The 14,695-nt window shown below is 37.8% G+C and overlaps 1 protein-coding gene and 1 non-coding gene across 2 annotated transcripts in view; one reads left to right on the top strand and one right to left on the bottom strand.

Moving 5' to 3' along the window:
* Positions 1-14,695, top strand: part of LOC130705642 (ATP-binding cassette sub-family C member 4-like) — a 193,929-nt gene that overhangs the window by 175,573 nt on the left and 3,661 nt on the right. Inside the window, 1 exon segment of the mRNA XM_057533225.1 lies at positions 446-580. Coding sequence (XP_057389208.1) covers positions 446-580 — 135 coding nt within the window.
* On the bottom strand, positions 11,006-11,130 carry LOC114235846 (U6atac minor spliceosomal RNA). The gene has a single exon (XR_003621935.1). It is a non-coding gene; the product is annotated as a U6atac minor spliceosomal RNA (small nuclear RNA).

Genomic DNA, 14,695 nt, shown 5'->3' with positions numbered 1-14,695 from the left:
ATAACCACCCCAAATGCCCTTGGCAGAATATAAAATGCCAGACTGCTGAGTGCTCTACTTGATGCACTGGGGTGACCTAAATGGGGGGGAAATCCAAAAGGGAGGGGATATATGTATATGTATGGCTGATTCATTTTGCTGTGCAGTAGAAGCTAACACAACATTGTAAAGCAACTGTACTCCAATAAAAATTAATTTAAAGAAATCATAGTCTAAAACTCATTTTTCTTCCTTTCCTATAACATTATAGTAATAAAAGGTCAGGTTAGGCCTTTATCTGCCTAGTAAAACAAGTTAATCAAACCATTAAAACACCAGCCAGGCCTACCACCCAAACAGATTTTCTCTATTCTTCCCCTCCTGTTCCTTTACAAAATATTGTCTGGGTTCTAATACTTTATTGTGAAACATTGTGTGCAATGGGTTTTTTTCTGCTGATCAACAGGTTTTGGATTCAGGGAGACTGGAAGAATACGATAAGCCATATGATTTGCTGCAAGATAGAGACGGCCTATTTTACAAGATGGTGCAACAACTGGGCAAGGACGAGGCTGCTGCCCTCATTGAAACAGGAGAACAGGTAAGCCTGCCGCAGGGAGTTGTGATTAAAGTTCGTCTCCAGGATTTACTCTTTACACTCTTCGCATGATCTCCACCAGGGGTCTGGTGATAAGCACTCTGTGCACTTTTCAATTATAAGCCTCCAGAGACAAAGCTTCATGAGTGGGTCTTAACAACACACTGCAAGTTGAAGGTGGGTCTGCTGAACATCTGCAGAAGCGGTGAGGGTGGGGTGCAGGACGTGCACATGCACGTGTGCCTGAGAGATTTTGGATTGGACTTTCCACATGTTTGGACTTAATGGGTTCAGATTCCCATAGAGCACAAAACACTCTCATTTTGCAGACCCTCTACATTACATTCTGATTGGTGCTCAGCACATTGTGATACGAGTGCTGTCAAGGAACATCCAGGAAGTTTGAGGGGAAAAACATCTGGAATGTTTCTGGCCTAGGGAGATCTACCAGGGAAAGGTGTAGGTCACTTCTGTTTTCTAACCTTCTAGGAGTAAAGAAAACTCCTACATGATACTGTCACTTTCTCCCTATTTGTTGTTTAGAATTAGGTCCAGTTGCCCCCTTATGCTTCCTCTACCTTCTAGAAGATGAAATTGTCATCAGGACAAATAAAGAATTCACAGTACCCTAACACTGTAGTCTGAATGGTGCTTGAAGGTTTACAAAGTATTTTCACAGAGATGAGATGTGTGAAAGCACTAAGCACTGTACATGGCGTGAGAAAGGTGCTTGATGAGTAACATTTGGGTCACGTACCTTTCTAACAATGGTCAGGTGGTAGTATCTCCTACAGATGTGATAACTGAGGTCTGGTTTAAGGGTTAGCCATTGTCATGCAGCTGCCTGTAATTCTTTCTGGAACAAGGTAGGAGTGGGGTTGATGGAAGGATGGAGGGAGGGAGGGGAGGTCTGGTCTTCTTGCCCACTGAGATGTGTGGCTCACGTGGGAAGAGGTTTCTGACTGTATATGATAAGTCTTCCCATCAAAACTTTATCTCTGGGCATTAAATTATGGGTGCATTTTTCCTCATTTATACTTTTCTGCATTTCTGCATAAAATTACTTGTATAATATTTAATCCATCACTTAAAGAAAACATGTCCCAGTATCTAAGTACTTCTTTAGAAAGGTTTATCTAAAATGTAGCCTAAGTTCCCTCTGTCACTGTTTCATCTCATTCCTCCTCCTTAGAAATGAAGAGCAGTACCTTCCACTGTTCATAGAGTAGGAAATGGTCCAGGGTCACAGAGCTGGCTGAAGAACGGGCAGAGTTGGAGTTCATATCTAGGTTTAGGGATGATGAAGTGTGTGTTCTGAACTTTTCATAAGTACTTATATTGTATGCAAACGTACAGAAGCTGCCCTTGGAGCCCTATATTTTTTTATGCCTGAAATTCACAGAGCACTTTCATTTACTAGAGACCTTCCTTCTGAAGATCTGAAAATAATTTGAGATTCCCTGTATAACCTAGTCACAAAATGGCCAGGAATCTCCCAAACCCTTTTGGTCTTTTGACCTTAGGCATTTCACATCAAAGAGAGATGTCCCCACCTATGTGTCAAAGTCTTCATTTAAAAAGTCTCTTATAAGATAATAGGGTTCAACATCCTCATTTTACAGGTGAGGAAACTAAGGCCCCCTTAGAAGGAAGGTGGTCTTCTATATATAACTAGTGTTAAGCTAGCTTGCAGCAGATACACAATTTGAAATCTGTTCTTTCAGTATATGTTTTAAATCAACTGTAACATAAATACAAAAGCAGGGATAGGTCATAGAATTAGAAATCTTGTGATTCCTGGTCTAGTAATCCTGCACCTACTTTAACTAAGATTAGTGTTAAGTTACATTTGTGTAGTTCTTTATAATTTATTTTACATACTTCTCGCATGTATGATTGCACTTAATCCTCATCACGGTCCTTTTTTTATCCCCCATCATGGATGAGGAGACTGGGTCCAGGGCTCACCTAAGGTCACAGGTCCAGGGAGCGCAGGGGGTGAATTGGTAGGGGAGACTGAGTTCCACCCTAGGTACTCTGCTCTGTGTCGAGCCTGAGAACGCTGCTCCTTTCGTGGTAGCCAAGGAGGGGCCAGTCACCCAAGTTCACAGGGTGGCAGAACATCACTCTTGGATTTCAGTCCTGCCACTGGCTCAGGTCACCTCTACAGAAAGACATAAGGAAATACGTATCTTGATTCCCATCCTAGTTGAATATCCTCTTGACATTATTTCTACATATGCTCAGTCCTCTTAGGAGAACAACCTGTCAGATTGTCAACTTTTTAAACGTGCAAGCATCAGATACCAATGCGTTGTTCAGAGCTGTAACACAGGGAGGACTAGCCTAAGGCAACAAGCTTTTCACTCTAACAGAACAGAATTCATTCATTTGAAAAGAAAACATCTGGGGAGAGGTGCTTCCAAGTCACGTTTTCTTGACCACATAGTTGCTTCTCTGAAAACGTTGGTGCAGGCAAGCTGAATCACTGTCTGATTGACCCTTTTAGATGATCCATGAAATCGTAGAGGAAAGTACTTTTTAGATACATAAAGCTGAATGATGTGTTAGTTTGCTAGGGCTGCGGTACAAGGACCACGTAGTATGCGACTTAAACAATAGACATTTATTTCCTCACAGCTCTGGAGGTTGGAAGTCTGAAGTTAAAGTGTTGGTAGGGTTGTTTTCCTCTGAGGCCTCTCTCCTTGGCTTGGAGATGCTGTCTTCTCTCTGTGTCTTTGCATGGTCATCCCTCTGTATGCCTGTGTCCTAATCTCTTTTTATAAGGACACCAGTCAGATTAGGGCCCACCTATATGACTTCATTTTAACTTATTCACCTCTTTAAAGATCCTGTCTCTAAATACAGTCACGTTCTGAGGTACTGGGGATTAGGACTTCAACATATAAAATAGAAGGTGACAGGACTCAGCCCATAACAAAGGATGAATGCCTGTCATTCACTTTCTTCTGTGATGAAGCAGACATGATTGAGGTTCTTTGGAAGTTTCTTTGTTCCCAGTGTGTAACAGAGGTGTCATTCTATCTACTCATGACATCACTAGATACAACCCAAAAGTTATGAAATCCTAATATCCTAGGAGCCTGGACCAGTTTGAATAGGTGCAGGAGGCACTTAGCAGCCGTGTGGCCTTGTGTCCCCCAAGGTCTCTGAGCCTCAGGGTCCTCACCTGTATGCAGTGCAGGGATTACAGCGCTGCCCGGCTTCTTCACACTTATTACAGGGATCAGATGAGATAGCAGATGCCTAAGTGCTTTGAGAATATAGAGCATTTTACAGTATAAAATGGGATCATTTTTTAAAAGGCTATAGATTAAACACTTCCCTCCCAATAATAATAAAAAAATGCATCCACAGTTCTTTTAAGTAGCTTTAGAGACTCTAAATAATTCAAATGTATTATTTTAAATAATCAGTTTTTAAACAAATGATACATCTAATGCTACAAAATTCAAAAACCTTACCTTTTTTTAATCTTTGTACATTTTTTATTTCATACATTTGTCATGTTTAAGAGAATTTGGCATATTAGAATAGTGAGTACAATTTAAAATATCTAGTTACTAATTTACACTTGTGATCTTAAGATGAAAAGTATAAAAATATTTTATCACAACTTATACACTATATTTATGAGTCTGCATTATTAGAGTTGGGGTTTTTTTAATCTTTATTAGAGTATAATTGCTTTACAATGTGTTTTCTGCTGTATAACAAAGTGAATCAGCTATATGTATACATACATCCCCATATCCCCTCCCTCTTGCGTCTCCCTCCAACCCTCCCTATGCCACCCCTCTATGTGGTCACAAAGCACTGAGCTGATCTCCCTGTGTGATGCAGCTGCTTCCCACTAGCTAGCTATTTTACATTTGGTAGTGTATATATGTCCATGCCACTCTTACTTCGTCCCAGCTTACCCTTCCCCCTCCCCGTGTCCTCAAGTCCATTCTCTACATCTGTGTCTTTATTCCTGTCCTGCCCCTAGGTTCACCAGAACCACTTTTTTTTTTAGATTCCATTTTTATGTAAAAACTTTACTTTTTAAAATAGGTTTTTAAAATTTATGAATAAGTCACTCTGAGATCCTGTCATCACACAGCTCCTCCTCCAGCACAATTGTTGACTGTTCTGTTGACATGTTCTGTGCATCAGTAAGAACTTGTGCATACGTGGCCTTCCTTGTTTTTAAAGCGCAAATGATAGCTGTTCCTTGCTTTTTTCATTTAATGTTATATCTCAGATTATATTCATATACTTACCTCATTCTTTTTAATGGCTACATAGTATTGATGCTCTCTCCATTCCCTACTCATTTTCCCTTCTAATGAACTGTTACAGTTTTATGTTTTTTCCCCCAAAGAAGGAACTCTCACATTCACTTACTACTTGTATTTTTTGATTATTCATCACTTTCTGTGTTTTATCTTTAATCATTCCTTCCTTCGGTTTATTTTGTTGTTTCTTCTTACTTCTTGAATACATTTGTTTTCTTTCTTTCTTATTTATTAATATAAATATTTTAAGGCTGTGAACTTTTCTCTGAATACTATTCTAGCTATATCCCATAGGTTCTGGTGTGTAGTGCTTTCATCATAGTTACGTTTTTATTTATAGATTCTGCAATTTTGGTTGTCATTTTCTCTTTGGCCTAAGAATTATTTGAGAAAGAGATCTTTAAAATTTCCTGTGGATAGAGGATTTTTTTATGTTTGTATGTTTTCTATTTTACTCATTTCATTGCCTTATGATAAAAAAAAAAAGTTCTCTGTACCATTTCCACCCAGAAACAGTGTTTAATAATACTTTAAGTTCTAGTATATGGGTAATTTTTGTGAATGTTCTTTGGGCATTTAAAAAGATGGACTATTGGCTATTGAAGGTATAGAGTTTAATTTTTAATTATAGTGATTTTATTAATTACATTATTTAGGTTTTCTCTGTTCTTATTTATTTTGATCCATTTGATGTGACTTGGACCTAGAGAAGTGAATTAGTCTCATACTGTACCAAGTTTCACTTTATAGTTCTTGTAATTTTTGTTTTGATAATTTCAGTGCTATAATTTTTCAGTCCCTAGATATTCATGACTTAAGTTTTCACTATGAATTACATTTTCTACTACTTTAAAGTACCTTTCTTTGTTTTGTTTTAAATTTTATTGGAGTATAGTTGATTTACAATGCTGTATTACTTTCAGGTGCACAGCAAAGTGATTCAGTTATACATATACATATATTCTTTTTCAGATTCTTCTCTCATATAGGTTATCACAGAATATTGAGTAGATTTCCCTGTGCTATTCAGTAGGTCCTTGTTGGTTATCTATTGGGTTGGCCAAAACGTTCATTCAGTTTTTTCCATAAGTCAGCTCTAGTAGTGCTTAGTTGTCTTTAACTTCATTCAAAACAATTTTGTTAGATTGTGACAGCTGTCATATCAGCGTGTATTTAAAAAAATAACTTAAAATTGGTGAATTTTTGTGTAGCCATTTTAATATTGAAGATGGAAGAAACAAGCAACATTTGCAGCATATTATGCTTTATTATTTCAAGAAAGGTAAAAGCACAATTGAAATGCAAAAAAAGATTTGTGCAGTGTATGGAGAAGGTTCTGTGACTGATTGAATGTGTCAAAAGTGGTTTGCGAAGTTTCGTGCTGGAGATTTCTCGCTGGACAATGCTCCACGGTTGGGTAGACCAGTTGAAGTTGACAGCGATCAAATCAAGACATTAATTGAGAACAATCAACGTTATACCACGCAGGAGATAGATGACATACTCAAATATCCAAATCAAGCACTGAAAATCATTTGCACCAGCTTGGTTATGTTAATCGCTTTGATGTTTAGTTTCCACATAAATTAAGCACAAAAAACTTTCTTGACCATGTTTCCACATGCGATTCTCTACTGAAACTAATGAAAAGGTTCCGTTTTTAAAACAAATTGTGACGGGCGATGAGAAGTGGATACTGTACAGTAATGTGGAATGGAAGAGATTGTGGGGCAGCTGAAATGAACCACCACCAACCACACCAAAGGCACCGGTGGTCTTCATCCAAAGAAGGTGATGTTGTGTATATGGTGGGATTGGAAGGGAGTCCTCTATTATGAGCTCCTTCCAGAAATCCAACGATTAATTCCAACAAGTTCAGCTGATGCCAAAATCGTGGCTCTCTGTTCACCAATGCCAAAAAGAAATACGAAGAGTTTTAGCAGAACGAGAAAAAGTAGCTTTTATTCTTTACCAGGCAAAGAGAGGATACAGCAGGCTACCACCTCAAGAACTGTGCTCCCCCATCCCTGGGGAATAGGGAAAGGTTTTATAGGCCAAGACTCCATGGTCTGGGGTAGGTGATAAGGCTCAAACTAATGAAGGTCTTGCATTTCCTTCTTCTGCAAATTTATGGCCAAAAGCTGGCATCAGGTGGCTCAGCAACCAGGTCTGGTGTCCCTGAAGTTATCAGCCATGACCTTGTTTTTGAAATGCAGAGTGCTACAGGGGAGTGTAGGGGGAGAAGAATGCTAGGTGCAGAGTATAATTCATATGGAGTCACAGAGTAATTGGCTTTGTTTAGCTTTGTGAAGGACAAGTCTAGCTACAAGTGTTAGTAGTAACAGCTAAAGAATAACCAAGACTGCTTAGCTCTTGCAGGCCTGTTTGGCTGCTATGTGCCTAAGGCCATTTACTCATTTCTGGTTTTGCTGCAACACTGCTCCCAATGAGACCAACTGAAAGCAGCACTCGACGAAAAGCATCTGGAATTAGTCAACAGAAAATGCATAATCTTCCATCAGGATAATGCAAGACTGCATGTTTTTTTTGATGACCAGGTGAAAACCATTACAGCTTGGCTGGGAAGTTCTGATTCATCTGCCATATTCACCAGACATTGCACCTTCAGATTTCCATTTATTTCGGTCTTTACAAAATTCTCGTAATGGAAAAAGTTTCAGTTCCCTGGAAGTCTATAAAAGGTACCTGGAACAGTTCTTTCCTCAAACAGACAGAAAGTTTTGGGAAGATGGAATTATGAAGTTGCCTGAAAAAAGGCAGAAAGTAGTGGAACAAAACGGTGAATACATTGTTCAATGAAGTTCTTGGAGAAAATGAAAAATGTCTTATTTTTACTTAAAAACTGAAGGAATTTTTTTGGCCAACCCTAAATTTTACATATAGTAGTGAGCGTATGTTAATCCCAAACTCCTGATTTATTCCTCCTCCCCCCATGTTTCCCCTTTGGTAACCAACAGTTTTCTATGTCTGTGAGTCTATTTATGTATTGTAAATAACTTCATTTGTATCATTTAAAGATTCTACATATAAGTGATATCACAGGATATTTGTCTTTCTCTGTCTGACTTACTTCACTTAGTATGATAATCTCTAGGTCCACACATGTTGCTGCAGATGGCATTATTTCATTCTTTTTTATGGCTGAGTAATATTCCATTGTATATATATGCCATGTCTTCTTTATCCATTCATCTGTCAAAGGACATTTAGGTTGCTTCCACGTGTTGGCTATTGTAAATAGTGCTGCAATGAACATTGGGGTGTATGTATCCTTTTGAACCATGGTTTTCTCCAAATATATGCCCAGGAATGGGATTCCTGGATAATATGGTAGTTCTATTTTTAGTTTTTTAAGGAACTTCCATACTGTTCCCCATAGTGGTTGTACCAATTTACATTCCCACCAGTAGTGTAGTAGGGTTCCCTTTTCCTCCACACCCTTGCCAGCATTTATTGTTTTAGGCTTTCTGATGACGGTCACTCTGACCAGTGTGAGGTGATACCTCATTGTAGTTTTGATTTGCATTTCTCTGATAATTAGCGATGTTGAGCATCTTTTCACATGCTTTATGGTCATCTGTATGTCTTCTTTGGAGAAATGTCTATTTAGGTCTTCTGCCCACTTTTGATTGGGTTGTTTGGGTTTTTTTTTCTTTTTTTGATACTGAGCTATATGAACTGTTTGTGTATTTTGGAAATTAATACCTTGTTGGTCATCACATCATTTGCAAATATTTTCTCCCAGTCCGTAGGTTGTCTTTTCATTTTGTTTATTGTTTCCTTTGCTGTGCAAAGCTTTTAAGTTTAATTAGGTCCCATGTGCATATTTTTGTTTTTATTTTCATTACTCTAGCGAGTGGATCAAAAAAGACATTTCTGCAATTTATGTCAGAGTTCTGCCTATGTTTTATAGCCTTACATTTTTTTGTGTTTATGGTGTTGGAGAATGCTCTAATTTCATTCTCTTACATGTAGCTGTCCAGTTTTCCCAGTGCCACTTAATTAAAGAGACTGTCTTTTCTCCATTGTACAGTCTTGCCTCCTTTCTCATAGGTTAATTGACAAAACTATAGGTGTGTGGATTTATTTCTAGGCTTTCTATCCTGTTCCATTGATCTATATTTCTGTTTGTGCACCAGTACCATACTGTTTTGATGACTGTAGCTTTGTAGTATAGCCTGAAGTCAGGGCACATGATTCCTCCAGCTCCATTTTTCTTTCTCAAGATTGCTTTGGCTATTCAGGGTCTTCTGTGTTTCCATACAAATTAAAAATTTTTTTGGTTCTAGTTCTGTGAAAAATATCATTGGTGATTTGATAGGGATTGCACTGAATCTGTAGATTGCCTTGGGTAGTATAGTCATGTTGACAATATTGATTCTTCCAATCCAAGAATATGGTATATCTTTCCATCTGTTTGTGTCAGCTTCGATTTTTTTCATCAGCGTCTTATAGTTTACAGAGTACAAGTCTTTTGTCTCCTTAGGTAGGTTTATTCCTTGGTATTTTATTCTTTTTGATGCAATGGTAAATGGGGTTGTTTCCTTAATTTCTCTTTCTGATCTTTTGTTGTTAGTATATAGGAATGCAAGACATTTCTGTGTGTTACTTTAGTATCCTGCATTAAGGAATTCATTGATGTGTTCTAGTAGTATTCTGGTGGCATCTTTAGGATTTTGTATGTATAGTATTATGTCATCTGCAAACAGTGCCAGTTTTACTTCTTTCCAATTTGGATTCCTTTTCTTTCTTTTTCTTCTCTGATTGCCATGGTTAGGACTTCCAAAACTATGTTGAATAAAAGTGGTGAGAGTGGACATCCTTGTCTTGTCCTGATCTTAGAGGAAATGCTTTCAGCTTTTTACCATTGAGTATGTTGTTAGCTGTGGGTTTGTCATATATGGCCTTTATTATGTTAAGGCAGTTTCCTTCTCTGCCTACACTCTGGAGAGTTTTTATCATAAATGGGTGTTGAATTTTGTCAAAAGCCTTTTCTGCATCTCTTGAGATGATCATATGGTTCTTATTCCTCAGTTTGTTAATGTGGTGTATCACACTGATTGATTTGCGAATACTGAAGAATCCTTGCATCCCTGGGATAAATCCCACTTGATCATGGTGTATGATCCTTTTAATGTGTTGTTGGAGTCTGTTGGCTAGTATTTTGTTGAGGATTTTTGCATCAATGTTCATCAGAGATATAGCCTGTAATTTTCTTTTTTTGTGGTATTCTTTGTCTGGTTTTGGAATCAGGGTGATGGTGGCCTCATAGAATGAGTTTGGGTGTGTTCCTTCCTCTGCAATTTTTTGGAAGAGTTTCAGAAAGACAGGTGTTAACTCTTCTCTAAATGTTTGATATAATTCTCTTGTGAAGCCATCTGGTCCTGGACTTTTTGTTTGTTTGAAGTTTTTAAATCACTGCTTCAATTTAGTACTTGTGATTGGTCTGTTCATATTTTCTGTTTCTTCCTGGTTCAGTCTTGGAAGGTTGTACCTTTCTAAGAATTTGTCCATTTCTTCCAGGTTGTCCATTTTATTGGCATAGAGTTGCCTGTAGTAGTCTCTTATGATCCTTTGTATTTCTGTGGTGTCAGTTGTAACTTCTTTTTCATTTCTAATTTTATTGATTTGAGCCCGCTCCCTTTTTTTCTTGATGACTCTGGCTAAAGGTTTTTCAATTTTATCTTTTCAAAGAACCAGCTTTTACTTTCATTGGTCTTTTCTGGTTTTCTTTGTCTCTATTTCATTTATTTCTGCTCTGATCTTTATGATTTCTTTCTACTAATTTGGGTTTTGTTTGTTCTTTCTCTAGTTGCTTTAGGTGTAAGGTTAGGTTGTTTATTTGAGATTTTTCAAATAAACTTCCCTCTTCAAACTGCATTTGCTGCATCCCATAGGTTTTGGCTTGTTGTGTTTTCATTTTCATTTTTCTCTAGGTATTTTTTGATTTCCTCTTTGATTCAGTGATCCATTGGTTGTTTAGTAACATATTGTTTAGCCTCCACGTGTTTGTGTTTTATACATTTTTTTTTCTGTAATTGATTTCTAATCTCATAGTGTTGTGATCAGAAAGGATGCTGGATATGATTTCAGTTTTCTTAAATTTACCAAAAAACGATGGTTAGATGCCCTGAAGCAGGTGGCAATGCCTTAACCATTTGCTGTTGTCAGGCCCAAGAACCTCTTCCATCCTTGTCAAGGGGAGTGCTAACCTTCTCTTCTTTCATACAACACTAAAGTGCCTTTCTTTGATTCATTTAATGTTTCTGGCCCTGAATCCAACCTGATTCAAAACTGAAATTAAGTCCCCAGTTTTCATTTGCCTGATATGTCTTTGATTGTCTTTTGATATCAGATTGTAGATGTGTCTCCTGCAATGGCAAGTATTATAGTTAGGTTTAGCTCTGAGATTTAATCTTAGCCCTTAGGGGTATGTTTTATCTTAGTTCTGTTATGCTTTCAGTTTTTAGTATTCTTTTTTTTAAAAACCTTTTATTTTGTAGTCTGTAATTTTTGGATTTTTGTTATTTTGTGTGTTGCTTTAATTTCTTCCAGGAATACTTTATTTCCTTATTATTGACTCCACATTATGAACACTGACATGTTTCCCTTTTCTCCATTCTACCAACAAATTTTAGTTGTTTAAATGGTTCTTCTACTGTTTACCTTCAAATCTTTAAAAATACTTAAACCTCTATTATTTTACTTACCTGTGTTAAATGATACTTTTTGCATCTCTAGTTGACTAAAGTTTGTTCTTTGTATACTGTTTTTCAAAGTTTGGGTTGTGAGTCCTTAGTGGGCCTGTGGAATCCATTTAGTCAGTCATAACCAGCATGTTTTAAGAAATGAAATAGAAAAGAATGGAATGGATGAAGAATAGCAATGTAGCTTTCCTAGTAATAGTAAATATTTCATTAAATTCTTTTCAGGATAGATGAATATAAATATAGACAGTGAATCTGTACTGGTACTCAATGTGAATTTAAATGTATTTACTACTGTGGGCGGCAGTACAAATAAAAGTTTGAAAACAAGGCTCTATATCATCTTAAAGAGGGTGCATTGAAGTTAGAATCCCTGACTTATTGTAAATATAGTTAACCCTTGAATAGTACAGGTTTGAACTGCACAGGTTAACTTGTGTTCACTTTTTTAAAAATTTGTACTGCAGTACTACATGATCCACAGTTGGTTCGATCTGTAGATATGGAGGGTGACTGCAGTGTTATATACAGACTGTCCAGAGGATCAGCGCCCTAACCTCTATGTTGCTCAAGGGTTAACTGTATGAAATATTTACCTCCTGTATCTCTAATTTGATAAAACTTGATCTTCTTTCCTGGATTCTTAAAAGATTCTTTCTTATTTTGAAGGTCATTAGTTTTTCCTAGGACATCATGCACTCTTGATCTCTAGATTCAAGTCTTTTATTTCTGAGCATTTGCTTGAATTACATCTTTGAATTTATTTGATTAGACTCTCCTCTTTAGCTATCTATAATGTGTATGTTGCTGTCCTTTGTCTATTTTATAAAGCTATTATCTCCTTAATCCTTTTAAATTTTTCATTAATTTACAGTTATTTGCCTTGCTTTCTCAATCCTATCCTCCATGTCTCATGTTGTTTTTTCAGCAGTGACTAATCTTCATGCTGCCTTTTAGAATGATCGTTTCTTTGATGTTTTCATTTTTCTCTTCCATTTCACTTTCGGCCTCTGTCAACTCATGTTTCGTCATTGTTGCTGTGCCACGTTTTCCTGTACTCTTGGATATCCACAGGTTGATTGTTCTACTACATTTTGTTTGAATGTATTGTGTTATATTTTTTTACAATTTTCATCTTTTCAGTATTTTTTCATCCATCATATGCTCATCTTATTCCTTGTCTTCATTTTTGTTTGTGTATTTTACAGATCCTATACTACTTTTTTATTACTGTTATTCCTACTACTCACCTTTGAATTGAGTTTTTTTTAGACCATATATCTGTGGGATAGTTGTGGCTAGGGCATCATTTGAGGCTAAAGGGAATTCTCTGTGCTTAACACAGAAGTTCCACATGGCCTAGAGAGAAAAAATAAGCGAGTGAGAGAGAAATCGAGAACACATTCATTTAGCCTGTATTCCTCCGTAGCCTGCAGAGATGGGCAGTCAATGGTGCTTGCATTTCAAAATCTCTCTTCTCCTAGGACCTCACCAATATACATGCTTCAGGCAAAGATACTGATTCTATATGATTCCTCACTGGCATTTGCCCCTTAGTTGGAGAGCCATGTTCTCCCATGATGCTGAGATCTGTTCCCCTTACGTACCATCTCTGTCATGCCACAGCCCACTGGATCCAGTTGCTTAATGTAGCCTGTCCAGATATTTTGTCACTTGGAATTTCAAATGACTCCTGATTTCATCAAAGATTGGGCTTATTTTTTATCTCCCAATATCCTTGCTGTTTAGGGTGATTTCTGAAAGGATAAGGGAAAAGAATATTCATTATTCCGTTAAGTTAAAAGCAAAAATCCTTTCTAACTCTACAGCACTCTTTTACTTTGGTAATATACCTGCCAGTATGTACACAAAGTTAGACCTGCTTTCAAGACGAGGAGTTTGAGGGTTACTGGGATTGAACTAGGGCCATGCAGTTCTGGGAGAATGAACGTACAGTCTTGAGCCAGAATTCTACATATATTGAAGCACTGCTTGCTGGCTTTTAGCCACGCAGGTGAGCTTTTATTGCTCTGTTGCTCTTAGTAAGATCTAATTTCATGATGGTGGTTTTATTTACAAGCTGGAGTTTAAGTACTAGACTGTTTTAACCTACATTGGAGGAACTATAATGAACCACGCCCAAGAGAAGAAGGGGAAGAGGGCCAAGAAACCCACCACTCACTGGTCTTATGTTCTGCTTACCATGAATTGAATATTTTTGGCATTATCTCTTTTAATCTTCACAACCATTCTGAGCTGGCATTATTATCCCTCAGATGGAGAAACTGAGGCAGAAGAACCTAGGTAACTTCTCAAAGTCACAGGTTAGAAAGTAATTTTTTAACCACCTTTCTGCCACCCAGGTTACCATGTTCACTGAGCTAAATGTGTCTCAACTGGGCTTCTTTTAAGATAAAACTACAAGATTCACTATCTGTTTTCATCATTCAATCTGACTGATGCTGCTACTTTCCGTGGACTAAGGGGCCACGTCTCTGAGCAGCATCATAATCACACCCAACACTTAGCTCAGCATGTTTTAAACCTGAAGTTTGTGGCCATCACTTAGTTCCTATGAGGTAGGTCATTGTCTCATTTCACAAATGTGGTAGCCAGTGTGGAGAAAGCTTAAGTGATTTTTCCAGGGTCAGCAGTGGTTCCAGGAGAGAGAGAGAGAGGTGAGATTGGGCCTCTCCATTCAGGCTCAGCCCATCCACAAGGACTCTGCTAACAAGCGTTCAGTCATCTCAACTCTCTTCATAACCCACCCTATGAAAAAGATGCCTTCTTTCACTTCTGCTGTCAGCCAGAGTGTAGTCTACACCATGAGAAAGAGAAGGGTCAAATCAAGGCTTTTATACACAGAAAGCTTATTTTCAGTATTCAGTTTCAATTATTGCACACCATGAAGCAAAGGCCATTTTGGTTAAAAGGTGCTAGTAACATTTTCTGGGCTCCCCTGGTGGTGCAGTGGTTACGAGTCTGCCTGCCAATGCAGGGAACACGGGTTCAAGCCCTGGTCTGGGAAGATCCCACATGCCGCAGAGCAACTAAGCCCATGCGCCACAACTACTGAGCCTGCGCTCTAGAGC

Source organism: Balaenoptera acutorostrata, chromosome 18 (genome assembly GCF_949987535.1).
Source record: "Balaenoptera acutorostrata chromosome 18, mBalAcu1.1, whole genome shotgun sequence".
Classification (NCBI taxonomy): Eukaryota; Metazoa; Chordata; class Mammalia; order Artiodactyla; family Balaenopteridae; genus Balaenoptera; species Balaenoptera acutorostrata.
This window is presented reverse-complemented; position numbering and strand designations above follow the sequence as displayed.